Raw genomic sequence first — 25293 nt, forward strand, 5'->3', positions numbered from 1 at the left:
CCTGGGTGACAGGGTTTCGACCAATCCGCTTCCAGACTATCCAGAAACCCGCCTCCTGCATTGTGACGGACAGACGGTTTCTCCAATCCGCCTTCAGAGGCACCGGGAACCGGTATTCCTTGCCCAGAGTGACAGGAGGGCCAACCAATCGTCTTCCAGGTTTCCTTACCTCCGCCTCCCTCAATCTCAGTGACAGGAGCTTTGACCAATCGGCTTCTCCATTCCCCGGAACCCCGCCTCCCTCACTCAGTGACAGGAGCTCCGGCCAATCGGCTTCTCCATTCCCCGGAACCCCGCCTCCCTCACTAGGGGTGACAGGAGCTCCGGCCAATCGGCTTCTCCATTCCCCGGAACCCCGCCTCCCTCACTAGGGGTGACAGGAGCTCCGGCCAATCGGCTTCTCCATTCCCCGGAACCCCGCCTCCCTCACTAGGGGTGACAGGAGCTCCGGCCAATCGGCTTCACCATTCCCCGGAATCCCGCCCCCTCACTCAGTGACGACACAAACAACATGTTGAGTTTCTGCTTCTTGGATTTAATGATGAGCTGTGGAATCTTTGAGAAAAACTGTTTCTATTCCAGTGATTCTCAGATTGTTTTGTTTGAAGAATCATTTTACAAATGTAACCATGGAGCCCCCAATGTAAATTATAATTCTATATAATAACCACAATATGAACAGGTTCCATCAGTTTACAGCTGGCAGGAGGCAGGGAGACGGTGTGAAATTATGGGATGGATCTGTTAGTGACCTTTAACCCGCAGATTGTCAGCGGCGCCGAGTTTTTCCCGTTATTCCATCCCGGTCTGAAGATGGGAAAGATTCTCTCAGTGAAAGTGTGGGTGAAAGTGTGGAGATGGGACATGTTGTCCGCATTGTAAAATGACACCTGTCCACCCTCATAGTCCAGGAAAACCCCGATCTTCCGGGGATTCACACTCGGGGTGAGGCGGGTCCGTGAGGGGGAGGTGAGGGCTGAATAACCTCTTCCGGGAAACAGCTCCACCATCCAGAATCCGGACTCAGGGCTCAGGGGGATTCCCCCTTTCCTGTTCACAGACTCTCGGGCCACTCCCAAACCCCACTGTGTCTCCCCCACCTCCACCTCCCAGTAATGTCTCCCTGATGTGAATCCCTCTGATCCCAGGACAAAGGGCCAGGGATCAAACCTCTCCGGGGTGTCAGGGAGCGGCTGCCGTTTGTCTCCGAGTCTCACACTGGTCCGGTCCTCAGACAGGATGAGCCAGGGATTCGCTGTGTTCGGATCCAGAGTCAGAGAGGCTGGAGCTGGGGAAAGTTACAATAACACAGTCAGTGATTTAGAGACAGGGGGTGGGGAGGGGAGAGGGAGTGAGGAAGAGAGGGTTGTGAGGGGGAGGGGAGAATGAGGGGTAGGGGACAGTGGGAGCAGAATGGGATGGGAACATGGAGAGAAGGGGGAAGGAAGAGAAGTGGAGAGCAGAGGGCCAGGTGAGGAAGGTGGGGAGTGAAAGTGAGATAGAGGTAGAAAGAGAAGGGATGTGGAGGGTGAAGTGGGAACAGAGAAAACAGGGCAGCAGCGAGATGGAGCGGAGGGAACAGGAGCGTAAAGAGGGAGAGTGAGAGCAACATGAGGGAGACGGCAAGTGAGAACATGAAGGTTTGAGATGCAGTGTATGTAGAGCAGCGGGGTGGCAGATATTGTGGCAGGCTGTGAGAGAACAAGATGGAGATGTGGAGTGTATGGGCAGAATTTAACAATCTCGTTGCGCCCATTTTGTGGTGGAAAAAAGTCATAAAATCGGGCATGTTGTGACTCGCTAGAATGGTGCCCATTTTCGCACCCATTCTCGTTTTACCATTTTAAAAATTGGCACGATCGGGACTCTGCCCAAAATGAGTGAAACGTCAATTTGCATATTTTGCATTCATCGCAATGTAATTAGCGAGCTTCACTCCCAATCGTCCCAGCTCACCTCCTTAACCACCTCGTTCGCTGCAGCTGGAATCAGTGAGGAAAACACCTCAAGTTTCACAGTCGCATTCAGAGAGCAGAGAGGGTGAGCGAGGAGGTAGGTTTCTGCTTTCAAATAGCTCTGTGTTGCTGAGGGGGCATTGTTTCATTTTGTCCATTTTGCGTTTTGTGTCGGGGGGGGCTGTTGTTGTTCACAGGGTTCGACTTTGGGCTCTCAACATGGACCCAGGCCTGAGCATTGATCTCAGGTCTTACCGCTGATTCTGGGGCCTAGAGCTGAGAGCAACAAGGACCATTGCTGGTGGGGGATGAGCTGGAAACTATCTGAAGTGGCAGTGCTGGTGCCTCAGGATGCGTAATGCAGCGGTTTGGGGCCACGACTGCATGGATTCTGGATTTGTGTATGTGAATGGGGTCAGGGGGAGAATGAGGGCAGCTGTGTTGCTGGTGGTCCGTGGGAGCGAGGGGTGGGCAGTGTGTTGCCGCGGAACTGTTGGGGGGTAATGTGGCGAGTGTGCATTGCAGGGTGACTGGGAGGGTATGGGGAATGTGTGTTGCTGGCGGTCTGTGGGTTGGGGAATGTGGAGTTTATGTTGCTGGGGGACTGTGGGGAGGGGGCAGAATGTGGGGATTGTGCGTTGCTGAGCTCTGTGGGGGGCAAGAATGTGGAGGGTGTGTGTTGCTGGGTGTCTGTGGGTTGGGGAATGTGGGGAATATGTGTTGCTGGGGGTCTGTGGAGGGATATGGGGAGCGTGTGTTGTTGGGGGCCTGTGGCGGGTATGAAGAGTGTGTGTTGCTGGGGGGCTGTGAGGTGGCGGGGGGTGGAATGCGGGTACTATGCGTTGCTGGGCTGGGGGCAAGCAGAGTTCTTTAACCTCTCCAGCTGTCTCTCTCCTTTCCAAAACCCCCTCCCACTCTTCAAATGGCTCTTCCAATGTAACTTATTGATCTTACTGTTCTTTGAGGAGGAGCAGAATGTATGTGAACATGAAAGAGCGAGTGGGAAGGGGCTGAAAGGGAGAGTGGGTGGAGAATGGGGATAGAGAGTGGGAGGGAAAGATGAGTGAATGACAGGGAGAGGGAATGATTGTGGTGAAGCAGAGAGAGAGATTGTGAAAAATACCGAGGTAAGAAGGAGAGATTGATGGGGGACAATACGTGATCGACGCCGGAGCGTGGCCGCACAGGCAAGTGATCCCAGACAATTCTGTCCCTGGCTCGCTTATTCCATTTAAATTAGTATTATAATAAATTTAAATAATACATTTATCCTTGCATCTGTTCCAGGTGCAAGATTTATCGAGCCGGATACCCGGTGCTGTAAGATCGCGTGAGGCAAGAAATCGGGTGCGAACCTGACTTCTCAGCTCTCGTGATCTTACCAGCTCCCTCCGCCCATCAGCCGGTGGGGCGCAATGGTAATGTCACCCCCAAAGAGTCTACAAACAGACAGGTTTGGTTTGTGGGCAAACACTTGGCAGATGAAACATCATGTAAGAAAATGTGAAGTTATGCACATTGATAGGAAGAATTAAGAAGCTGAATATTATTTAAATGGAGAAGGACTGCAGAAAGCTGCAGCTCAGAGGGATTTCTGGGTCCTCGTGCATTGATTACAAAAAGCGAGCATGCAAGTTCAGCAGGTATTAGGAAAGACAAGTGGAATATTCGTTTTTACTTAAAAGGGAATGGAGTAGAAAAATAGGGAGATCTGTACAAGGCACTAGTTAGACCACAGCCGGAATACTGTGAGCAATTCTGATCCCCATATCGAAGGAAAGATAGACTGGCATTGGAGGTAGTCCAGAGAAGGTTCACTAGATTGATTGCAGGTATGGAGAGATTTTCTTATGAGGAGAGGGTAAGTGAGTTGGACCTGTACTCATTGGAGTTTAGAAGATTGAGAGGGGACTTTATTCAGACCTACATAATTCTCAGCGGGCTTGACAGGATAGACGCGAAGGTGTTGTTTCCCCTTGTGGCAGAGTCTAGGATAAGAGGGCATCATCTCAGAGTAAGGGGTCACCCACTTAAGACAGAGGTGAGGAGAAAATGCCTCTGTTCGATCAGTTATGGGAACATTAAATGGCAGAGCAGACTTGATGGGCCAAATGGCCTCCATCTGTTCCCGTGTCTTTTGGTCTCATGACCTTATAAGGGGATAACAATAGTAAACATTACTCCAGATATGGTCTCACTGAGGTCCTGTACCCCTGCAGGAACAATTGCATATTTTTATACCTGAGTATCCTTGCAATAAATACCAACATCCTATTTATATTCCTAATTACTTGCTGGACCTGCAGACTAACTTTTTATGATTTATGCACCGGGACATCCAGCTCCCCCTGTACCCGAGAGTTCTGCAGTTTCTTTTGGTACAATACCAGACCAGATCAGACCCCAAATTTGTTACGATCTTGGATGAGACCTTTATATTTGGTAATGTTTAGAATAGGAATAATCATGTTTTAGTTCTTGGAGCAAATTTGAAATCCCAGTTATTTACTAAGAGTATAAATCATAAGAACTCGGAGCAGGAGTCGGCAATTTAGCCTCTCGAGCTGCTCCGCCATTTAATGCAATCATGGCTAATCTCGTCTCAGCCTCAACTCCACTTTCCTGTCCCTTCAATATAACCCTTCAACCCCAAACTAATTAAAAATCTGTCCAGCTCTTCCTCAAATTCACCCAAAGTCTGGATATTCACAACATTCTGGGGTGGGGAAGTCCACAGACTTCTGACTCTCTTCAGAGAAGTTGGGGCCGATTCTCCCAAGAATGCTGAATTGGCGAGAAAACTGGTTTAAACCACGACTGTTTGTTCAGTGCAACTTCAGACCCGAATCTCCCACACTCAGTGCATTGCCGAGATCACAACCATGAGTATCATTAAATGCTGGGGGGCGCGGCATATTCACACCAAAGAGCCTGAAATCGGCAGGATGAGCGGGAACCCGTGCATGCGCACATCTCTGGAAGATCACTGAAAAGTCCTTCCAGCACTCAGATCACTGCCCTCCAACCCCCACAGACATTGCTTGCCCCAAAGGCCCCCCCACAAACATTGCTGAACCCCACAACCCCCCCACAGACATTGCTGGCCTCATTGTTGGCCTCCACAAACACCCCCCGCAGACATCGCTGGACACCAAAACCCTCCCACAGACATTGCTGGCATCATTGTTGGCCCCCACAGCCACCTGCTCACCCCCCCCACCGACATCACTGGCCCCACAACCACCATAGAGACATCACTGGCCTCATCGCTGGCACCCCCCTCCCTCGCGACAGACATCGCTGCCCCACATCCAGACATTGCTGCCCCCCCCCCACCCCCATTCAGACATCGCTGACCCCCCCCCATTCAGACATCGCTGAGCCCCCCCATACAAACATCGCTGCCCCCCATCCAGACATTGCTGCCCCCCCCACCCCCATTCAGACATCGCTGACCCCCCCCCCCATTCAGACATCGCTGAGCCCCCCCATACAAACATCGCTGCCCCCCATCCAGACATTGCTGCCCCCTCTGGACAGACATCGCCGCCCCTCCTCCCGTACAGACATTGCTGCCTCCTCACCCCATGCCCCACGGATCTGGATGATGCGGATACCCCATCCCTCCATCCCTTGAACATACTGACCTCACTGCTGCCCTGCAGAGAACTTGTGTTTTGCTGCCATGCACAAACCCAGCTTGCGAGCATTCCCTCTCTTGAATAGGAGTCCTGAATATTGCACCTGCCCTGAACACAGCAGCTTATCGATTAGGAGCCCTGAGTATTGCACCCCCCACCCCACCCCCCCGACCCCATCCGCCCCCACAATGGCAGCCAATCAGCACCCCGAGGGATGCATGACATTCAATTGAAAGCAGCCTTCAAAATTTCTCTCAAGGATTTGTTACCCACTGGCTCTTGACTGGCCAAAGCCACTGCACCTGAACCCCCCCTCCGAGAGCTGTATATAAGCTGCAGGAATGGACACACAGCCAGTCACACCACAAAGATACATTCGAGGAAAGCAGCCCCAAGATTCGCTGAGGCCGACCAAGAGCGCCTGCTTGATGCCATGGAGGAGAGGCATCAGCAGCTCTTCCCCAGCCAGGGGCCTCGCCCAAGGGGTGCAGCCGCCACGGCATTGTGGGAGGAGGTGACAGAAGTGGTGAATGCCAGGAGCCTGACACCGTGCTCTGGCCGGCAGGGTCAGAAAAGACTGTACGACATTCTTTGAGCAGCAAGGGTGAGTGAGCTTCCCACTTGGAACCCCGCACATGCTTGGCACAGATCTCAAACCCTGCTTAGACACCTGAAGGGCATTCAACAAGGCACCCTTCCCCCAGGAACAGAATCTAACCCCTTCCCCCCACCCCTCAACGAGCACCCTTCAGTGGTGACCCTTTTCCCCGCAACTGCCAGCACAACTCCCGAGACACAGACATGCATTGCACACCATGCATTTCAATATATTAATGTTTGCTAGACACCTTATGCTCCTACAGGAGAAAAGCATACATAACTGCCATGTGAGGGCACAGACTGGTGGTGGTGTGCCTGACCTGCAGCATCTGACCAGCGTTGAAGAGCGTGCCATGGAACTGGCAGGGGGAGATGGTTCATCCAGAATGGTGACGGACAGCCAGGTCGGCATCCAGTTTGCAAGTGAGCATAAGTGTCGCCCTCAACGTAGGTTCTCCTTGAAGTAAGTGTGATGCTGCGTAGAATGTTTTACCTCCCTTCCCCTAATGTGTGTTCTTTATTGCAGTCTTGGACCCAGAGGAACCCGGCCCTTTGGGTGTTGGCGACCCCCCTGCTGTTCTGGAGCAAACTGCCCACGACCCCCCTGGACAACACCTTGGAGGGAGGCTTTGAAGAATCCTCTGAGGACAGCACCACTGAAACGGCACCGGCATCTACCACACAACCCACCAACACAGAGACTATCACCACACTGGGTATCTTTAGTGTTGAGGCTTCTGGGTCACTATCTGGTGAGCACATCACAGACACTGATGCACGTCCGAGGGCTCAGGCACACGGAGGTCTGCCGAAGGTGAGGATTCAGCTGTCCCCCAGCCAGATGCCGAGCCTCGGGGCCAAGGCTGGTGGAGATGCATCAGGAAACACGGGGAGGTTGTGGAAGGGTTGTCAGCTCCCATGCTGCAACTGCAAGGCTGTTTAGGGGAGTCCAACAGAGTGCTGTTGCAGGAGGTGGTGCTCACACAGCGTGTGAACCAGGCCAACACTGCAAGGGTTGCGACCGCAGTGGAAAGTCTGGCCCAGGGGTCTGTCCTCATGGGTGACAGGGTCCAGTCTATCCTGGAGAGACAGCACACCACGAGCGAGGGTGTTGACGGCATCCAGGAGGCACAGTTTTCCTTAGTCATGAGTGTCAGGGGCATGTGGCTGAAACTGCTGCCCATGGCTGGGACTCTCGCTGGCATTCTGGAGACACAGCAGGCCGTGCCTGTGAGCCTCGACAACCTGGCCCAGTCACAGAGGGCTACTGCTGTGGGCTCCAGAGCCTGGCTTGCTCACAGAATACTGCAGTGGAGGGGCTCCAGAGCTTGGCCCAGTCTGAGAGGGCCAGGGCTGAGGGATCACAGATCATGGAGCAGAGGCATCAGAGTCGCCAGGACTGGCAGAGCCAGGTGACGCCGGAGTTCCTGGAGCTCAGTCCAGCTATCCTGGCGTCCCATGGAATGTCCCTGGGGCCTCTGGGCACCTCAAGGGAGGAGGTAGGGCTCGAGCCATGCCAGGGCCTTCCACCCAGGAGATCCCGGATGTCCCGAGACCTTCTGATTTCCCCCCTTCCTCACACCGGGGCATCTCGGGGTCACCTAGAGGAACAGGGTGACACTGAAACTGTGTCATCTGCTAATCAGCTGGGGCCCTCCAGGTCCCGGCCACCCAGAGGACATCCGCCAAGGGCGTCACAGGGAACAGGGCGTGCATCACAGCTGGACACCACCTCCAATGTGCATCCTGCAGTAGCACCAAGAAGAAGCAGGAGACCACACAAAGTTAGAAAATTGAAGTTCACTAAGAGAGCACGGGTGAAGATCACCAGTAGTCAGGGTTTATTGATCACTAACGTTAAGAGCACAATAAATTTTTATTTGCACCTCACAGCTGTGAGTTATGTGTCTATAATTCCACCTCCCCCCTTCCCCCCGCCCCCACTCGCCCCAAAGTGCTGAGTGGTCCCCATTCCTTTGCATGGAGGTGCTGTCTGTTGTGCCTTGGAGACTCAGCCACATGTTAGAGAGTGCCTGCCGTACCTTCTCCAACATCCACCAGACTCTTGGTGCAAGGTGCTTGCACACCTGGCACCTCAGGGAAGGGGCGGCCACCCGCTCCCTGTGGACGTGAAGATGACGGAAGCTTTGAATTTTTCACTGTTTGTCCAGGGAGCAGCAGAGCACCCCACCTCCACCCGCCTCCCCCCCACCCCCCGCAACCCCCACCCCACCGATTGCCCAACAAACATGTGACCCCAACCCTTACAGCTACGTGGGCCAGGGTGGCAGCGTGCATTCGGAGTACGGGTTAGGAATCGGATTTGAGTGGCACCAGAGAGAGCATCCCAGTGTGCACAACAGCGAGTGGCCATCATTCTCCAGCCTTCAACCAAGACTCGCAACCATTGCCAGCCCAGGCACATTAACAGGTTTGGATGTTTCTGGGGGATAGGGTGGTGGGCTGAGAGAGGCTGGGGAAGGGTGATGTGGTGGTTTGAGGGCCCAGGTCGGTTTGGAGGGGGAACAGCGGCTGCATTTGCTCCTGGGGTGTGGTGGATGTGTGGTTGTTGCAGCCCCCTCACTGCACAGCACCAGCTCGGTGAAGCGGGCTGCAATCAAGGCGTCCCTCGCTGCCCTTCCCTGCCGGACACCTGCCATCGCTGCCCGCCCTCTTTCCTCCGGCTCCTCATATGGTGGGATGTCCACCTCCCCCTGTCACCGCTCCTCCTCCTCTTCTTCCTCCTCCTGCTCCAGCTGGTCTCCCTGCTGCTGGGCGATGTTGTGCAGCAGGCAGCAGACAATTATAATGTGTGAGGCTCACACAGGGTCAGACAGGAGGCCCCCCCAGGGCGGTCCAAGCAGCGGCACCACATTTTCAGCAGGATGATGCACCGCTCTATGATGGACCGGGTGCTGCATGGGCCTCACTGTAGCGGGTCTCCACCTCGGTCTCGGGCCTCCGCACAGGCGTCATCAGCCATGACCTTAGCGGGTAACCTTTGTCACGCTGTCGCCATCCCGGTAGCCTGGGCCGGTCTTCAAAGAGGCCAGGGATGTCTGACTGCCTGAGCACAAAGCTGTCACGGACACTCCCTGGATGGCGTGCATCGACCTGCATGGTGCTGATTCGATGATCACATATGATCTGCACATTGAGGGAGTGGAACCCTTTCCTGTTCACAAATTGCTGCGGCCTTGTATGTGTGTTCCGTCCACTGCTCCCTGGACATTGGGAATCCCAGCAAGGCAGCGAAGCCTAGAACCCGGGCCTCCTGCTGTGCACGGCCCACATCGAAGTTTATGTACTGCCCTGCCCGGGCAAACAGGGCATCAGTGACCTGCCACACACATCTGTGCACGGAGGCCTGGGAGATCCCAACGAGGCCACCACTGGGTGCCTGAAATGAGCCAGAAGTGAAACATTCAAGGCATCTGTCACCTTCACGTCCACAGGGAGCGGGTGGCCACCCCTTTCCTGATGTGCCAGGTGTGCGAGCACCTCACAAAGGTGCCGCACCGTGCTCTTGGAGAGCCACAGCTGGCGACGGCACAGCTCCTCCGAAAGGGCCTTGAATGAATTGCAGGGCCTGTACCTCATGCCTTCAGCATCCTCGGCCTTTTGTACACCCTTCCGGGAGCCTGCTCACCCACCTCCTGGCTGTCAGTGGCAGCCCCCTTCCCTGCTTCCTATCGGAGTGGTAGTGGCTGCTCTTGTGGTGGTCTCCACACCGGCCACCTCCTGAGCCGCCTCCTCCTCCTCCGCCGCCACCTAATGGCCAGCTCCAAATCGATCAGTCCGAGATCCATCTGCACACTGGGGTTGGAAAGAGCATAGAATGACGGATTAATCTCATTGGCTGCATAGACCCAGCACCACCCCAATCCCTCACTTGGGCCAGTTCACCCACTTGTGGGTGCTGGCAACACCACACAATCCATGGTGCCATGCGTGACCCGATTAGTTTGTGTGAGATTCCCATCATGACAATTGCTGGCACAGATTATGCAGGTCGCTGTGCAGCCGTGGGCACTGCGCACCCTTGAGCCATTGCCATGTGTGCAACTGCAGCATCTGTTACAGGCAATAGTTGCTGTCCGTGTCACAGGGAACAGGGACAGCCCGGGAAATTACCGACCGGTGAGTCTAACCTCAGTGGTTGGTAAGTTGATGGAGAGGATCCTGAGAGACAGGATTTATGATCATCTAGAGAAGTTTAGTATGATCAAAAGTAGTCAGCACGGCTTTGTCAAGGGCAGGTCGTGCCTTACGAGCCTGGTTGAGTTCTTTGAAAATGTGACCAAACACATTGACGAAGGAAGAGCGGTGGATGTGGTCTATATGGACTTCAGCAAGGCGTTCGATAAGGTCCCCCATGCAAGACTTCTTGAGAAAGTGAGAGGGCATGGGATCCAAGGGGCTGTTGCCTTGTGGATCCAGAACTGGCTTGCCTGCAGAAGGCAGAGAGTGGCTGTGGAGGGGTCTTTCTCTGCATGGAGGTCAGTGACCAGTGGAGTGCCCCAGGGATCTGTTCTGGGACCCTTGCTGTTTGTCATTTTCATAAATGACCTGGATGAGGAAGTGGAGGGATGGGTTGGTAAGTTTGCTGACGACACCAAGGTAGGTGGTGTTGTGGATAGTTTGGAGGGATGTCAGAAGTTGCAGCGAGACATAGATAGAATGCAAGACTGGGCGGAGAAGTGGCAGATGGACTTCAACCCGGATAAGTGTGTGGTGATCCATTTTGGCAGATCCAATGGGATGAAGCAGCAATATAATATGAAGGGTACCATTCTTAGCAGTGTAGAGGATCAGAAGGACCTTGGGGTCCGGGTCCATAGGACTCTTAAATCGGCCTCGCAGGTGGAGGATGCGGTCAAGAAGGCGTACGGCGTACTGGCCTTCATTAATCGAGGGATTGAGTTTAGGAGTCGGGAGATAATGCTGCAGCTTTATAGGACCCTGGTTAGACCCCACTTGGAGTACTGCGCGCAGTTCTGGTCACCTCATTACAGGAAAGATGTTGAAGCCATTGAAAGGGTGCAGAGGAGATTTACAAGGATGTTGCCTGGATTGGGGGGCATGCCTTATGAGGATAGGTTGAGGGAGCTTGGTCTCTTCTCCCTGGAGGTGGAGGCGGATTCGATAGGGTCTTTCAAGAGACTTCCGGATGAGTGCATGGGACTTAATAGGATTGAGGGTTATAGGTAAGCCTATATATAAGCCTAGGTAGGTAGGGACATGACCGGCGCAACTTGTGGGCTGAAAGGCCTGTTTGTGCTGTATTTTTTCAATGTTCTATGTTCTAAACTCCATCTGCCATCTCTCCGCCCAAGTCTCCAACTGATCTATATCCTGCTGTATCCTCTGATGGTCCTCATCGCTATCCGCAAATCCACCAACCTAAGAAATGGGGTGGCAGATTTAAACCACAAAAGAGGGGAAATTACGGGATGATTCTCCCATTGCGACACGCACGTTTTTTGGAGGGTTAGGTCGGGAGATGCACATGTCGGCTATTTTGCGGTTCCCTCAGGCGTGTTTATGATCCACGCGCATTTACCAACCAGGAAAAAATGGCGCTGCCGGGGCCACGCTGAAAACCGGCGTGCCGCTGATTTGCATCATTACCGTACTTTAGCGTGACATTATCGGGATCGACACGACATTCTCCGCCCACGTTAACGTCTCCCACCTCTTTGGTATGATGTCACTTTGACACGAATCAGAGTAGATATATAAAAGTCTCAACCTGATGCAGCAGCCTTGAACTGGCGTGAGGAGATAAGCGCTGCGAGCAGAGTGCGGGGATGTTGTAGGCAGGCCCTGGAGATGCTTGGGGGGCTTCCTCCTGCTGTCTTCAGGTGCTGGCCTGTGGACCAGTGATATCTGGGTTGGGGGCGGGGGGGGCTTCTATTTTCTCAGAGCTCTCAGGGTGAGGATCCGTGATGGAATCCTGCTCAGTTTTCCAATCCAGGGCAGCGCTGTAGCTCAGTGGGTGAGGATCCCTGAAGGAGTCTTGCTCAGCCTTCCCCTCCAGGGCACTGTGCAGTGGCATTGTCTTGCCGCGGGGTGTGGTCAGGGGCTACACTGAGTGCTGGGGTTCCGGGTTGGGACAGGAGTGCACCATGTGCTGATTGAGGCCTAAAAAGATGAAGCAGCTGCTGCTCCAGGCCGGGGTGCCGAGGTTCAGACAAAGACTGCATGGAATCTGCTGTCACTGGGCACCCATCTGGTGATAGAACATAGAACATAGAAAGCCACAGCACAAACAGGCCCTTCGGCCCACAAGTTGCGCTGATCATATCCCTACCTCTAGGCCTATCTATAGCCCTCAATCCCATTAAATCCCATGTACTCATCCAGAAGTCTCTTAAAAGACCCCAACGAGTTTGCCTCCACCACCACCGACGTCAGCCGATTCCACTCACCCACCACCCTCTGAGTGAAAAACTTACCCCTGACATCTCCTCTGTACCTACCCCCCAGCACCTTAAACCTGTGTCCTCTCGTAGCAACCATTTCAGCCCTTGGAAATAGCCTCTGAGAGTCTACCCTATCCAGACCTCTCAACATCTTGTAAACCTCTATCAGGTCACCTCTCATCCTTCGTCTCTCCAGGGAGAAGAGACCAAGCTCCCTCAGCATATCCTCATAAGGCATGCCAACCAATCCAGGCAACATCCTTGTAAATCTTCTCTGCACCCTTTCAATCATTTCCACATCCCTCCTGTAGTGAGGCGACCGGAACTGAGCACAGTACTCCAAGTGGTCTGACGAGGGTCTTATAAAGCTGCATCATTATCTCCCAATTCCAAAACTCAATCCCTCGATTGATGAAGGCCAGCACACCATACGCCTTCTTAACCACCTCCTCGACTTGCGAGGCCGATTTAAGAGTCCTATGGACCCGGACCCCAAGGTCCTTCTGATCCTCTACACTGCTAAGAGCCTTACCCTTGATATTATCTCCTTCATCCCATTTGACCTGCCAAAATGGACCACTACACATTTATCCAGGTTGAAGTCCATCTGTCACTTCTCTGCCCAGTCTTGCATCCTATCTATGTCACGCTGCAGCTTCTGACATCCCTCCAACCTATCCACAACACCACCAACCTGCGTGTCATCGGCAAACTTACCAACCCATCCCTCCACTTCCTCATCCAGGTCATTTATGAAAATGACAAACAGCAAGGGTCCCAGAACAGATCCCTGGGGCACTCCACTGGTGACCGACCTCCATTCAGAAAAAGACCCGTCTACAACCACTCTCTGCCTTCTGCAGGCAAGCCAGTTCTGAATCCACAAGGCAACAGCCCCTTGGATCCCATGCCCTCTCACTTTCTCGAGAAGTCTTGCATGGGGAACCTTATCGAATGCCTTGCTGAAGTCCATGTAAACCACATCTTCCGCTTTTCCTTCGTCAATGTGTTTAGTCACATTTTCAAAGAACTCCACCAGGCTCGTAAGGCACGATTTGCCTTTGACAAAGCCATGCTGACTACTTTTGAGCATACTAAACTTCTCTAAATGTTCATAAATCCTGTCCCTCAGGATCCTCTCCATCAACTTACCAACCACTGAGGTTAGACTCACCGGTCGGTAATTTCCTGGGCTATCCCTATTCCCTTTCTTGAATATAGGAACCACATCCGCAATCCTCCGGAACCTCTCCCGTCTCCATCGACGACGCAAAGATCATCGCCAGGGGCTCTGCAATCTCTTCCCTCACCTCCCACAGTCACCTGGGGTACATCCCATCCGGTCCCGGCGACTTATCTATCTTGATGCTATTCAAAATTTCCAACACATCCTCTTTCTTAATGTCCACATACTCAATCTTTTCAGTCTGCCTCAATCCTGTAGTACAACCACCCAGGTCTTTTCCCACCGTGAATACCGAGGTAAAATATTTATTAAGCACCTCTGCTATTTCTTCCGGTTCTGTACAGACTTTCTCACCTTCACCTTTTATAGGTCCTATTCCTTCACATCTCATCCTTTTACTCTTCACATATTTATAGAACACCTTAGGGTTCTCCTTAATCTTACGTGCCAAGGCCTTCTCGTGACCCCTTCTGGCTCTCCTAATTTCTTTCTTAAGTCTCTTCCTACAAGCCGTATACTCATCTCGATCCCGATCATCACCTCGCTCTCTGAACCTTTCGTACGCGTTCCTTTTCTTTTTGACTAGGTTCAGTGCAGCTTTCGTGCACCACGGTTCCCGTAACCTACCAACACCTCCCTGTCTCATCGGAACGTTGTCATGCAGAACTCCAGACAAACATTCCTTGAAAATCTGCCACCTTACTTCAGTACTTTTCCTCGAGAATGCCTCCTTCCAATTTACGCCTCTAATCTCCTGCCTGATGGCTTCATATTTCCCCTTACTCCAGATAAACACTTTCCTAGCTTGCCTGATCCTATCTCTTTCCAATGCTAGCGTAAAGGAGATAGAGTTATGATCACTATCCCCAAGATGTTCCCCCACTGAGAGATCTGACACCTGTCCAGTCTCATTGCCCAGTACCAGATCAAGTACAGCCTCTCCTCTTGTAGGCTTATCCACATGCTGTGTCAGGAAACCCTCCCGAACACACCTAACAAACTCCTCCCCATCCAAACCCCTTACCCGAGGGATATTCCAATCGATGTTTGAGAAATTAAAGTCTCCCATCACGACAACCCTGTTATTCCTACATCTCTCCAGGATCTGTTTCCCTATCTGTTTCCCTATCTGTTTAATCTGGACAAATGTGAGGTAATACATTTTGGAAGGTCTAATACAGATAGGAAACATAAAGTGAGTGGCAGAACCCTGAATAGTATTGATAGGCAGAGGGATCTGGGTGTAGAGGTACACAGGTCACTGAAAGTGGCAACGCAGATGGAGAAGGTAGTCAAGAAGGTACACTTGGCTTCATCGGCTGGGGCATTGAGTTTAAAAATTGGCAAGTCATCTTGCAGCTTTATAGAACCTTAGTTAGGCCGCACTTGGAATATAGTGTTCAATTCTGGTCGCCACACTACCAGAAGGATGTGGAAGCTTTGGAGAGGGTACAGAAAAGATTTACCAGGATATTGCCTGGTATGGAGGGCATTTGCTATGGGAGAGGTTGGAGAAACTTGGTTTGTCCTCACTGGAACGACGGAGGTTGAAGGGCGACCTGATAGAAGTCCACAAGTTTATGAGGGGCATGGACAGAGTGGATAGTGAGAAGCTTTTTCCCGGGGTGGAAGAGTCAATTACTGGGGGGCATAGGTTTAAGGTGTGAGGGGCAAGGTTTAAAGGAGATGTACGAGGCAAGGTTTTTTGCACAGAGGGTGGTGGGTGCCTGAAACTCGCTGCCGGGTGAGGTAGTGGAAGTAGATACAATAGTGACTTTTAAGGGGCGTCTCGAAAAATACATGAATAGGATGGGAATAGAGGAATATGGTCCCTGGAAGGGAAAGGGGTTTTAGTTCAGTCGGGCACCATGGTCGGTGCAGGCTTGGAGGGCCGAAGGGCCTATTCCTGTGCTGTAGTTTTCTTTGTTCTTTGTTATCACCTCGTGTTTCAGATTGTCCTACAAGAGAAACATCTGCTCTAAGTCTGCTTTGTCAATGCCCCTTTATCATCTTGTGTACCTCAGTTAGATCTCCTCACATTTTTCTCAGCTCTGGAGAGTATCGGCCTGAACTGGCTAACCTCTCTTCACAAGACAAACCCTTCATCTCCAGCTGGTGAACCTTCTCTGAACCACCCCCAATGCAATTACACCCTCCTCAAGTAAGGGGACCAAAACTGTACACAATATTCTGAGTGCTTTGCAGAATAGCAGCAACACTTCACTACTTTTATGTTCTATTCCTTTAACAATAAATATGAAGATTCAATTTGCTTCCCTTATTACCTGCTATACCTGCATCCTAGTTTCTTTTGCAATTCATGCATGAGGACACCCAGGTCACTAATAATTTGCCTTTATATTTTTCCGACCAAAATAGATAACCTCACATTTATTCACTTTACATTTTGGCACATTCACTTAAACTCTCCATAACTATTTGTAAATTTCTTCTTTCATTATCACAACTCACTGTCCCACCTTTTTAGTGTCATCTGCAAATTTTACCTATGGCACCTGCTATTCCTACTATATGCAGGTGATTAATATAGATTGTAAATAGTTGGGGCCTGAGGGCCGAACCCTATGGCACTCTACCAGTTACATCTTGCCAACTCAAAAAACACCCATTTATCCTGACTTACTGCTATCTGTTTGTTTGTCAATCTTCTTTGTCAATCAAGCAGACGCAGCATGGATTCATGAAGGGAAAGTCATGTTTGACTAATTTACTGGAATTCTTTGAGGATATAACAAGTGCAGTTGACAGAGGGGAACCGGTGGATGCGGTGTATTTAGATTTCCAGAAGGCATTCGATAAGGTGCCTCACAAAAGGTTGCTGCATAAGATAAAGGTACACGGAGTTGGGGGTAAAGTGTTAGCGTGGATTGAGGATTGGCTATTTAACAGAAAGCAGAGAGTCAGAATAAATGGGTGCTTTTCTGGTTGGCAATCAGTGACTAGTGGCGTGCCGCAGGGATCGGTGCTGGGGCCTCAACGACTGCATCTACGGGATCACCATTATCCACTTTGCTTGTTACATTTCTGAAGAACTCAAGCCAAAGGTTTACGCTTCAGTTGTCTAAACCCCTAGTTAGACTCCACTGAGAGTATTGCGAGCAGGTATAGATATCATACCTTCGGAAGGATGTTTTGGCTCTGGAGGGAATTCAATGCAGATTTACAAGAATGATACCTAGGCTTCAGGCGTTTAGTTACGAGGAGAGATGAGAAAAATTAGGCCTTTATTCTCTCGAATTCAGAACGTTGAGGTGTGACCTAATAGAAGAAGTCTCCAAAATATTCACAGGGAAGGTCAAGGTGGATAAGGATAAACTGTTTCCACTAGTTGAAGGCTCTGGAACCAGGGACCATAATCTAAAAATTAGGACCAAGTTGTTCAGGAGAGATGTTTGAGAACAATTCCACATGTAGAGAGTGGTGGAGGTTTGGAACTCTCTTCCTCAAACAGCGGTAGATGCTGGTTCAATTGTTATGTTTCATCATCGAAACCCGACATTGTCCCATTGAGTCTGCACCGACAACAATCCCACCCAGGCCCTATCCCTATAACCCTACGTATTTACTCTGCTAATATCCCTGACACTAAGGGGCAATTTAACATGGCCAATCCAACTAGCCCGCACATCTTTGGAGTGTGGAAGCTAACCACAGCTCCCGGAGGAAACCCACACAGACACAGGGAGAATGTGCAAGCTCCACACAGACAGTGACCCGAGGCCAGAATTGAACCTGGGTCCCCGGCACTGTGAGACAGCAGTACTAACCACTGTGCTACCCGTGCCACCCTGCTTTAAGCCTGAGATAGACTCATTTTTCTTGAGCAGAGGTATTAAGGGATATGGGCCGAGGGCAGGTATATGGAGGTAGGCCACAGATCAGCCATGATCTTATTGAATGGTGGAGTCTACTCGTATTCCTATGTTCCTATGCCCCTTTTTCTTAGTGATGAGGATAGTTCCAAGTTGCTCCCTTTCTATGACCTCTGCATTTTCTGTTGCTATTGGGATGGTACTCCTGTCCTCCATCATGAAAACTGAGGCAAAGAATTGATTTAGGATCTCAGCTATTTCAGTGTTTCCTAGCATTAACTTTCCAGCCTCATTTTTCAAGAGACCAACATTCATTTTAGCTGCTCTCTTCCTCTTTACATCCTTATGGAGGCTTTTGCTGTCCGTTTTTATATTTTGCACTTGTTTTTATATTTTGCACTTTCGTAATTTATCTGTGCTCTTTTTATCTCTTTTTTAGTGACCCTTTGTTGACTGCTAAAAGTTTCCCACTGGCCTTTGCAATATGTTACGTCATAAGATTCCCTCGTTTGAAAGAAACACAATAATTTTAGAGGTGGCACGGTGGTTAGCACTGCTGCCTCACAGCTCCAATGACCCTGGTTCTATTCCGGTCCTGAGCATCAGTGTTTGTGGAGTTTGCGGGCTCTCCCCATGTCCGTCTCGGTTTTCACTGGGTGTTCCAGTTTCCTTGCACAGACCAAAGATGTGCAAGTAAGGTGAATTGGCAATGGTTGATTGCTCCTTAGTTTGTGTGTGAGTTAACGCCCTGTGCTAGACTGGCGCCCCGTTCTGGGTGTATTGTATTTAATGCGCAGTGGCTTGTGGGATAGATTCTGACTCCCCAGGATCCTGAATTAGAATAAGCGGTGAAGTGAAGAATAATATTACTGTTCAAGAGTCAAACAATTTATACTATATATCTTATACTCTCAAATAAATTATTAACATGAGGTAAGCATGAATTAACAGGAAAACTTTGGTCACGCACACCAAAAACTACCTGTTAAATGAGATGTCCAAGGCAGAACACACAAACATTTTCAATAATCCACCCAAACGACAATGATCACCGTCAAAAAACTCCCATAAATAATGGACGACAAAGGGACTGGTATTAATGAGGAACTGCAAGACTCTTACTCTTATCTTGCTTGTAAGACAAATAGTAAAGAAAATAATGGGATTTAAAGTAAAGAATTCTCCCAGGCTTCAGAAGCTGAAAGAGGTGAGTGGAGAGAAAATAGATGCATTGGTGATCATCTTTCAAAATTCTACAGACTCTGTAATTGTTCCTGCAGATTGGAAGGTGCAAATGTAACTCCAATGTTTAAGAGAGGAGGGAGAGAGAATCTGGGGAATGACAGATTGATTAGCCTGACATCAGGAGCAGAGGAAATGCAAGAATCTTTTGTAAGGGATGTGGGAGCAAATAATGGTAAATTTGGGCAGAGTCAAGATGGATTTATGAAAGGGAATCCAGTGCAGAAGTTGGACATTTGGCCCTTTAGTCTGCACTGACTCTGACAGAATATCTTACCCAGGCCCTCTCCCCATCACCCAAAGCACTTACTATGGCTAATCCATTTAACCAACACGTCTTGGGACATTAAAGGGCATTTGTTTTTACCATGGCCAATCTACTAGCCTGCACATCTTTAGATTGTGGGAGAAAACTCACACAGACACAGGGAGAAAGTACAAACTCCACACAAACAGTTACCCAAGGCCGGAATTAAATCCGGTTCCCTGGTGCTGTGAGTCAGCAGTGCTAACTACTGTGCCACTGTGCAAGATGCAATCAACAGACTAGTGAAGGTGTAACTGGTGGATGTGGTGTATTTAGATTTTCAGAAAGCTTTTGATAAGGTCCCACACAAGAGATTAGTGATCAATTTAGAGCACTAGAAATTTGATGTAATAATAACAGGTTAATGGACAGAAAACATGAGAGTAGGAATCAATTGGTGTTTTCTTTTAAACAGTGCTCATGTTCTGCTCTCATCAATGCTCTGTATAAATAAAGCATAGCCTCTATACCTGCTGCAGATCATTCAATCTGACGGCGAACACTCAGGACAAAACAGGAATTCCATTCTGGAATGGACCTGCCTGGCCTTGAGTGAGTGTATCTGTGCGGTACCCTGTCTACTGAGCTGCTAAAGATATTGTGCAGCTTGGGGTATTTTGCCATTCTCACCATGAGGCTGGATGTGGCATACTGTTTGCTGTTGGCACTGCCGGATCATCCAGCTGCCCTCGGGAGCAGTAACTACAATATGATGGTACTTGAAATCCAGCTTGAAAGGGTCTAAGATCAGTATTTTATACTTAAATAGGAGCAACTACCTGGTCATGAAAGCTAAACTAGTTGCAGTGAACTGGGAGCTCAAGCTCGGGGATACATGGATAGAGAAGCAATGGCAGACATTTAAGAGGGTGTCTGACATTTAAGATGGGCGGCACGGTAGCACAGTGGTTAGCACTACTGCTTCACAGCTCCAGGGATGTGGGTTCGATTCCCGGCTTGGGTCACTGTCTGTGTGGAGTTTGCACATTCTCCTCGTGTCTGCATGTGTTTCCTCCGGGTGCTCCGGTTTCCTCCCACAGTCCAAAGATGTGCAGGTTAGGTTGATTGGCAATGCTAAAATTGCCCTTAGTGTCCTGGGATGTGTAGGTTAGAGGGTAAATATGCAGGGATATGGGGGTAGGGCTGGGTGGGATTGTGGTCAGTGCAGACTTGATGGGCCCAATGGCCTCTTTCTGTGCTGTAGGGTTTCTAAGATTTCTAAGGGTATTTAAGAATATTCAGAATAAATATATTCATGCTGGAAAGAAAATCCCCAATGGGAGGACCCACCATCTGTCATTCACAAAGGAAATTAAGGAAAACACCAAATTCATGGAAAAAGCATATAACCGCGTGAAGATGAATGGCAGGTCAGACGATGAATCAGAATGCCAAGAATGGCAGAGACCAAACCCCCACAATAATGTCCCAGCTTCAACATAGTTATCCAGTTCCCACAAATAGATATTTAGTTCCCACACTAAACATAAGGAGAAGTCACATTGTCTATACAAACTGGAGGCATTTGGCATACCAGGAGACTCAATACAATCTTGATCTTCCATTGGGTGGTGATGCCCCACCTATTGGAACGCACTGGAGAATGGACAAATCACTGGTCTTAAAGGGACCACTGGAAATCCCATTGGAAATGATGTAAGGAGTTTATTTGCTCTGTTTCCTGCCTAATATTTACAGCGCAAATGATATCATCAAAACAGAAAACTTCATCATTATCACAATGCTGTTCCTGTGATCTTGTTGTTAGGAAATTTGTTTTCTCATTTTCTACATTCAAACACTGACTGTTCCTCAAAATGTTTTCACTGGTTCTGGAGTGTTCTGGCACACGCTGCGGGAATGAAGGGAGCTTTTGATGATTGCTCTGTCACTAGGAAGTGAGTTATTTTTCTAACTGCTGCTTGTTGCTCCTTTCTCTCTCTCACCCCCGCTGTGTATTCATGAGGATTTCTTGTCCACTGTCCCTCCTCAGGAACCACAGAACCTTTTCCCACCCTGCAAACCAGTGGGAAACTGGACAGTGATATTGTTCTGAAGATCAGCCCTCAGAATGGATTGAGCCTCTGATCAAATTCATAGAGTGAGCGGTGGGTTCACTGGTTCACTACCTCAATTGGAGTCACTCAAAAACTCAACCTCACTCAATCCAAACTGCCCTGTCACCCTCCCTATTCTAGATTTAAAGCTATACCTACTTTGATCCAGACTCTGTGACTGTGTTAAACCAGTGGATGTTTATATTCTCCCTTCGAAAATAATGTTTATTTATTAGTCACAAGTAAGGCTTACATTAACACTGCAATGAAGTTACTGTGAATTCCCTTCTCTTTTGAACCTTGAACATTTTCAGTGAGATCACCACACTCCCTCACTTATCCAGTGCAGACTCGCAGTTTCTGCATTCCCTGCTCTTGATTAAGATGTCCAATTCCACTAAACAGATTATCTGCCGTTTCACACTTGCTCTCTAATGTCTGTGCATCTTCCTGATAAACAATGATAAAAATATATCCCAGAATGACAGATGAGTCCAGTCCAATCTCCTGGAGTAATTCTATTCACATCCTGAGATTCGTGCTCTATTCCTCTGGTTATACAGATCCCTTCCCTGCTTTGACACACAGTGCTGATGGCTTCAGACACTTACCCAGAGGAACCCACAGAAAGATAAATATGACAAAGGGGAGAATCCAGATATTAACAACCGGACATATGAGTATTTAATCTGGAACCCTTGAAGCCAATTTTGTTTCTTTGTAACTGGATTTACAATCAGAGAAATTAATATAAGAGATTTACCGGGGTTAATGAAGTTTAACATTTCTTTCCACGCTCTGTACTGTAAAAGGTCTTTGTACTTCCCGATAGACAGGACGGCAGCAGATACTGAGAGTTTGTGATCCTCATCACTAATCCTGTAAATGGTTAAAATGATGCTATGAATTTGTCTTTGTTAGAAGATTTTAGAACTTATTTAAATGGTCACGTTTTCAGCATATTTGATGATAGAGAAAATGTACAAAGTGAAATGTTAATCTAGTTTCTCTAACTGAGAAAGGAATAACTTAGAAATTCAAAGACAGAGAATGGAAACACCCATGTCCTGAAAAAGGTTCAAAACCTGATAACAGACATCACAGACTGCAGGAAATGATAAACATTTAGCCTGTCCACTTGCTGTATTATAAACAAAGTTTATAGAACAAAGACAAAGGCTGAAAACATCCTAAAGCTGAATTTCCAATTCTGCAATCCCTGGGCCCCACAACTCTCCCAGAATCCTGCTCATCTCTCCTTCCGGCATCTTGAACATCTCTGATTTTAGTCACTCCCCCTTTGGGAGCTGGACCTTCAGCTACCAAGGTTCTCAGCTCTGAAATTCCCTCCCTAATCCCCTCTATTTCTCTTTCTTCCTTTCAGGCGTTGTCTGAAGTCCACCTATTTTCTTGGTAGAACAGTTGTGTAAAATCATGGTAATGTATGCGGTTATTTCAAATTCTCGTTCATGAATTTTCGTGTCCCGATAAATGACTATTTAATGTTGTGACAAGAAATCAATGAATATTAACATTTTACTGAGTTTATTTTAACAAACAGCAGATTTCAGTAAAGAACATGTCCTACCTTCTCTCCCGACAAGCTTCCTCCTGAAAGAAATGAATCAGGAACAGTGAGGGTGACAGTAACAGATTTCAGGAGCAGTTAGACAGGCTGGTGAAATGAGCAGACTCAGAGCAGGTGAGATTTCACATGGAAGTGTAAAGTGATGCATTTTGGAAGAAAGATTGTGGAGAGTCAAATAAACCAGCCTCCCATCCATGGACTCTGTCGACACTTCCCGCTGCATCGGCAAAGCAGCCAGCATAATTAAGGACCCCACGCATCCTGGACATTCTCTCTTCCACCTTCTTCCATCAGGAAAACGATACAAAAGTCTGAGGTCACGTACCAACCGACTCAAGAACAGCTTCTTCCCTGCTGCTGTCAGGCTTTTGAATGGACTTAACTTGCATTAAGTTGATCTTTCTCTACACCCTAGCTGTGACTGTAACACTACATTCAGCACTCTCTCATTTCCTTCTCTATGAACGGTATGTTTTGTCTGTATAGCACGCAAGAAACAATACTTTTCACTGTATGTTAATACATGTGACAATAAATCAAATTAAATCAAATCAAAAACTGGAACTGAACATCAGTCCTGCTCACAGACACAGTGACTCTCACACACCGTACCAGACACACCCACACACAACATGGAACTGGAACTTGATTACAATGGGAGTTTCAAAGCAAGTGTGAAGATCAAGAAAACTCATTCTCCAGTGGTTACAGGTATTCCTGAGAATCTCCAGACAGCATGGGAGCCATTAGTTCAGAGACAGCAGGAAAACCGTTCAGGAAGGGACACAGAATTCTGTTCAATTCGGTTACGATTTTTCAGTAAATTCTATATTAATTTCACAGTTACCATCAGTTATTTAGTGACTGAGTGAAGTTTCCCTGAACTGAGCCGCAATATATTCCCTCACCTTCAGAAATGTGAGTTCGTCTTTTTGCTCCATCTGTTTCTGCAACTTTGAGAGTTTCTCCTCAATAGAATTTAAATTCTCCTGAATCTCTCGAAGGTTTTCCTCCATTGATTCTAAAATCCTCTCCTCTTCTTCCCTGAGATCTCTGAGTAAACGCTGCTCTCTCTCAGTGAGAATCTGGCGCATTTTAGTGAACTCGGATGTGATGTGGGTCTGCAGACTGCTCGACTGTTCCTACCCAATGAAATGTGAAACATAATTAATGTCCCGCGATAAAGGGAACAAAACTAACCGAGATCCCAGAAAATCAGCACAGGGAGACCTTACCCGAACTTCAGAAATCTTCCGTTTCTGTTTCAGTTCCGTTTCTACAACTGCCGATTTCTTCTCTGTGAGAGAATCTAAGAAAGATTTCAGCTGATCCTGGGATTGGGAGAGAAAATCACAGAATGAAAGTGCTGGATGTTGAAAATGTGATAAAACTATCAGGTAAATAATATTTTCATTTTACCTTGTAGATTTCAACAGCTTCATCGATGGGCAGGAAGTTGTGAGATTTATGTTCGCGCGAATCTCTACAAATCAGACAGATTAATTTCTTGTCAGTTTCACAAAACAGCTTCAGTTCTTCCTGATGTTTCTCACAGTGGGGTTTTCTTTCCTTCTCTTTCGGATTCAACTTTAATTTTCGAGCTTTCTCGGCCAGATTCGCTAAGGCCCAGCTGGCCCTAAGGTTTTCTTGCGGAAACTCCTCTCTACATTCCGGGCAGGAGTTTATCTCCTTCTTTCCCCAACACTGGGTGATGCAGGAGCGGCAGAAGTTGTGTCCACAATCCAGTGAAACAGGATCTGTGAAGAAATCGAGACAAATGGGACAAATTGCCTCCTCGGTCAAACTCTGGAGCTGTTGTCTGGAAGCCATGTTCAGTCTCAGCACTTCCTGATTCAAACCGCTTTCAGTTTCGATGTTACTGCCGCACATCCTCAGTTCAGCTATTTCCCGATGAAGTTCACTGCAACACTCAGGGAATTATTATTACAGAGTGGGCCATGTCCTCTCCACTTTCACACTGGAGATAAAAACTGGCGCGGTCTAAAGGTTGACGGAGGGAAATCTTTGAACCCTGCCAAGGGTGGATTGGGCTTCAGGGAATGTTGACAGTAGAAAGAGGGAGAGCGTGAGGGAGGGAGGAGGTCGCGATGAGCGGGATCGCGATTCCACTGCATTTTTCTCCAGTCTGAACTCGCTGCCGATTGAATTGTGTTCATGACTGCAGCCGCTCACATTAAAACATCAAATACTTATAGTATTTGTCAAGGAGACATTTTACACAGCAGGTATCGGGAAGATATTTAGAGGGTTCGATCTGTGAAGTTTGGTTTATTTTCTAGAAAGAATATCTTGCGGTTTTATATATATTTATGGATTCCTCCCCGGAACCCTGACCCAGAGAAACATCAACTGATGACGGAGCAAATACAGGTCAGCACGCCTGTCAGCATCTGTGGAGAGAGAACAGAGCTAACGTTTCGAGTCTGGATGTCTCTTCG

The 25293-nt window shown here is 48.8% G+C and overlaps 1 protein-coding gene across 1 annotated transcript; it reads right to left on the reverse strand.

Annotated features, from left to right (window-relative positions):
• Positions 1 to 519: 519 nt before the first annotated feature.
• Positions 520 to 24733, reverse strand: LOC144496803 (zinc-binding protein A33-like). Its single transcript, XM_078217358.1, has 6 exons — positions 24254 to 24733; positions 24070 to 24165; positions 23743 to 23976; positions 22835 to 22857; positions 22010 to 22125; positions 520 to 1288 (listed from the first exon to the last, which is right to left on the reverse strand). Exons 1-6 carry the CDS (start codon positions 24722 to 24724, stop codon positions 729 to 731), a joined length of 1500 nt encoding a protein of 499 aa, XP_078073484.1. The 5' UTR covers positions 24725 to 24733; the 3' UTR covers positions 520 to 728.
• Positions 24734 to 25293: the final 560 nt, after the last annotated feature.

The sequence above is a fragment of the Mustelus asterias genome, chromosome 8 (assembly GCF_964213995.1).
Source record: "Mustelus asterias chromosome 8, sMusAst1.hap1.1, whole genome shotgun sequence".
NCBI classification, from domain to species: Eukaryota; Metazoa; Chordata; class Chondrichthyes; order Carcharhiniformes; family Triakidae; genus Mustelus; species Mustelus asterias.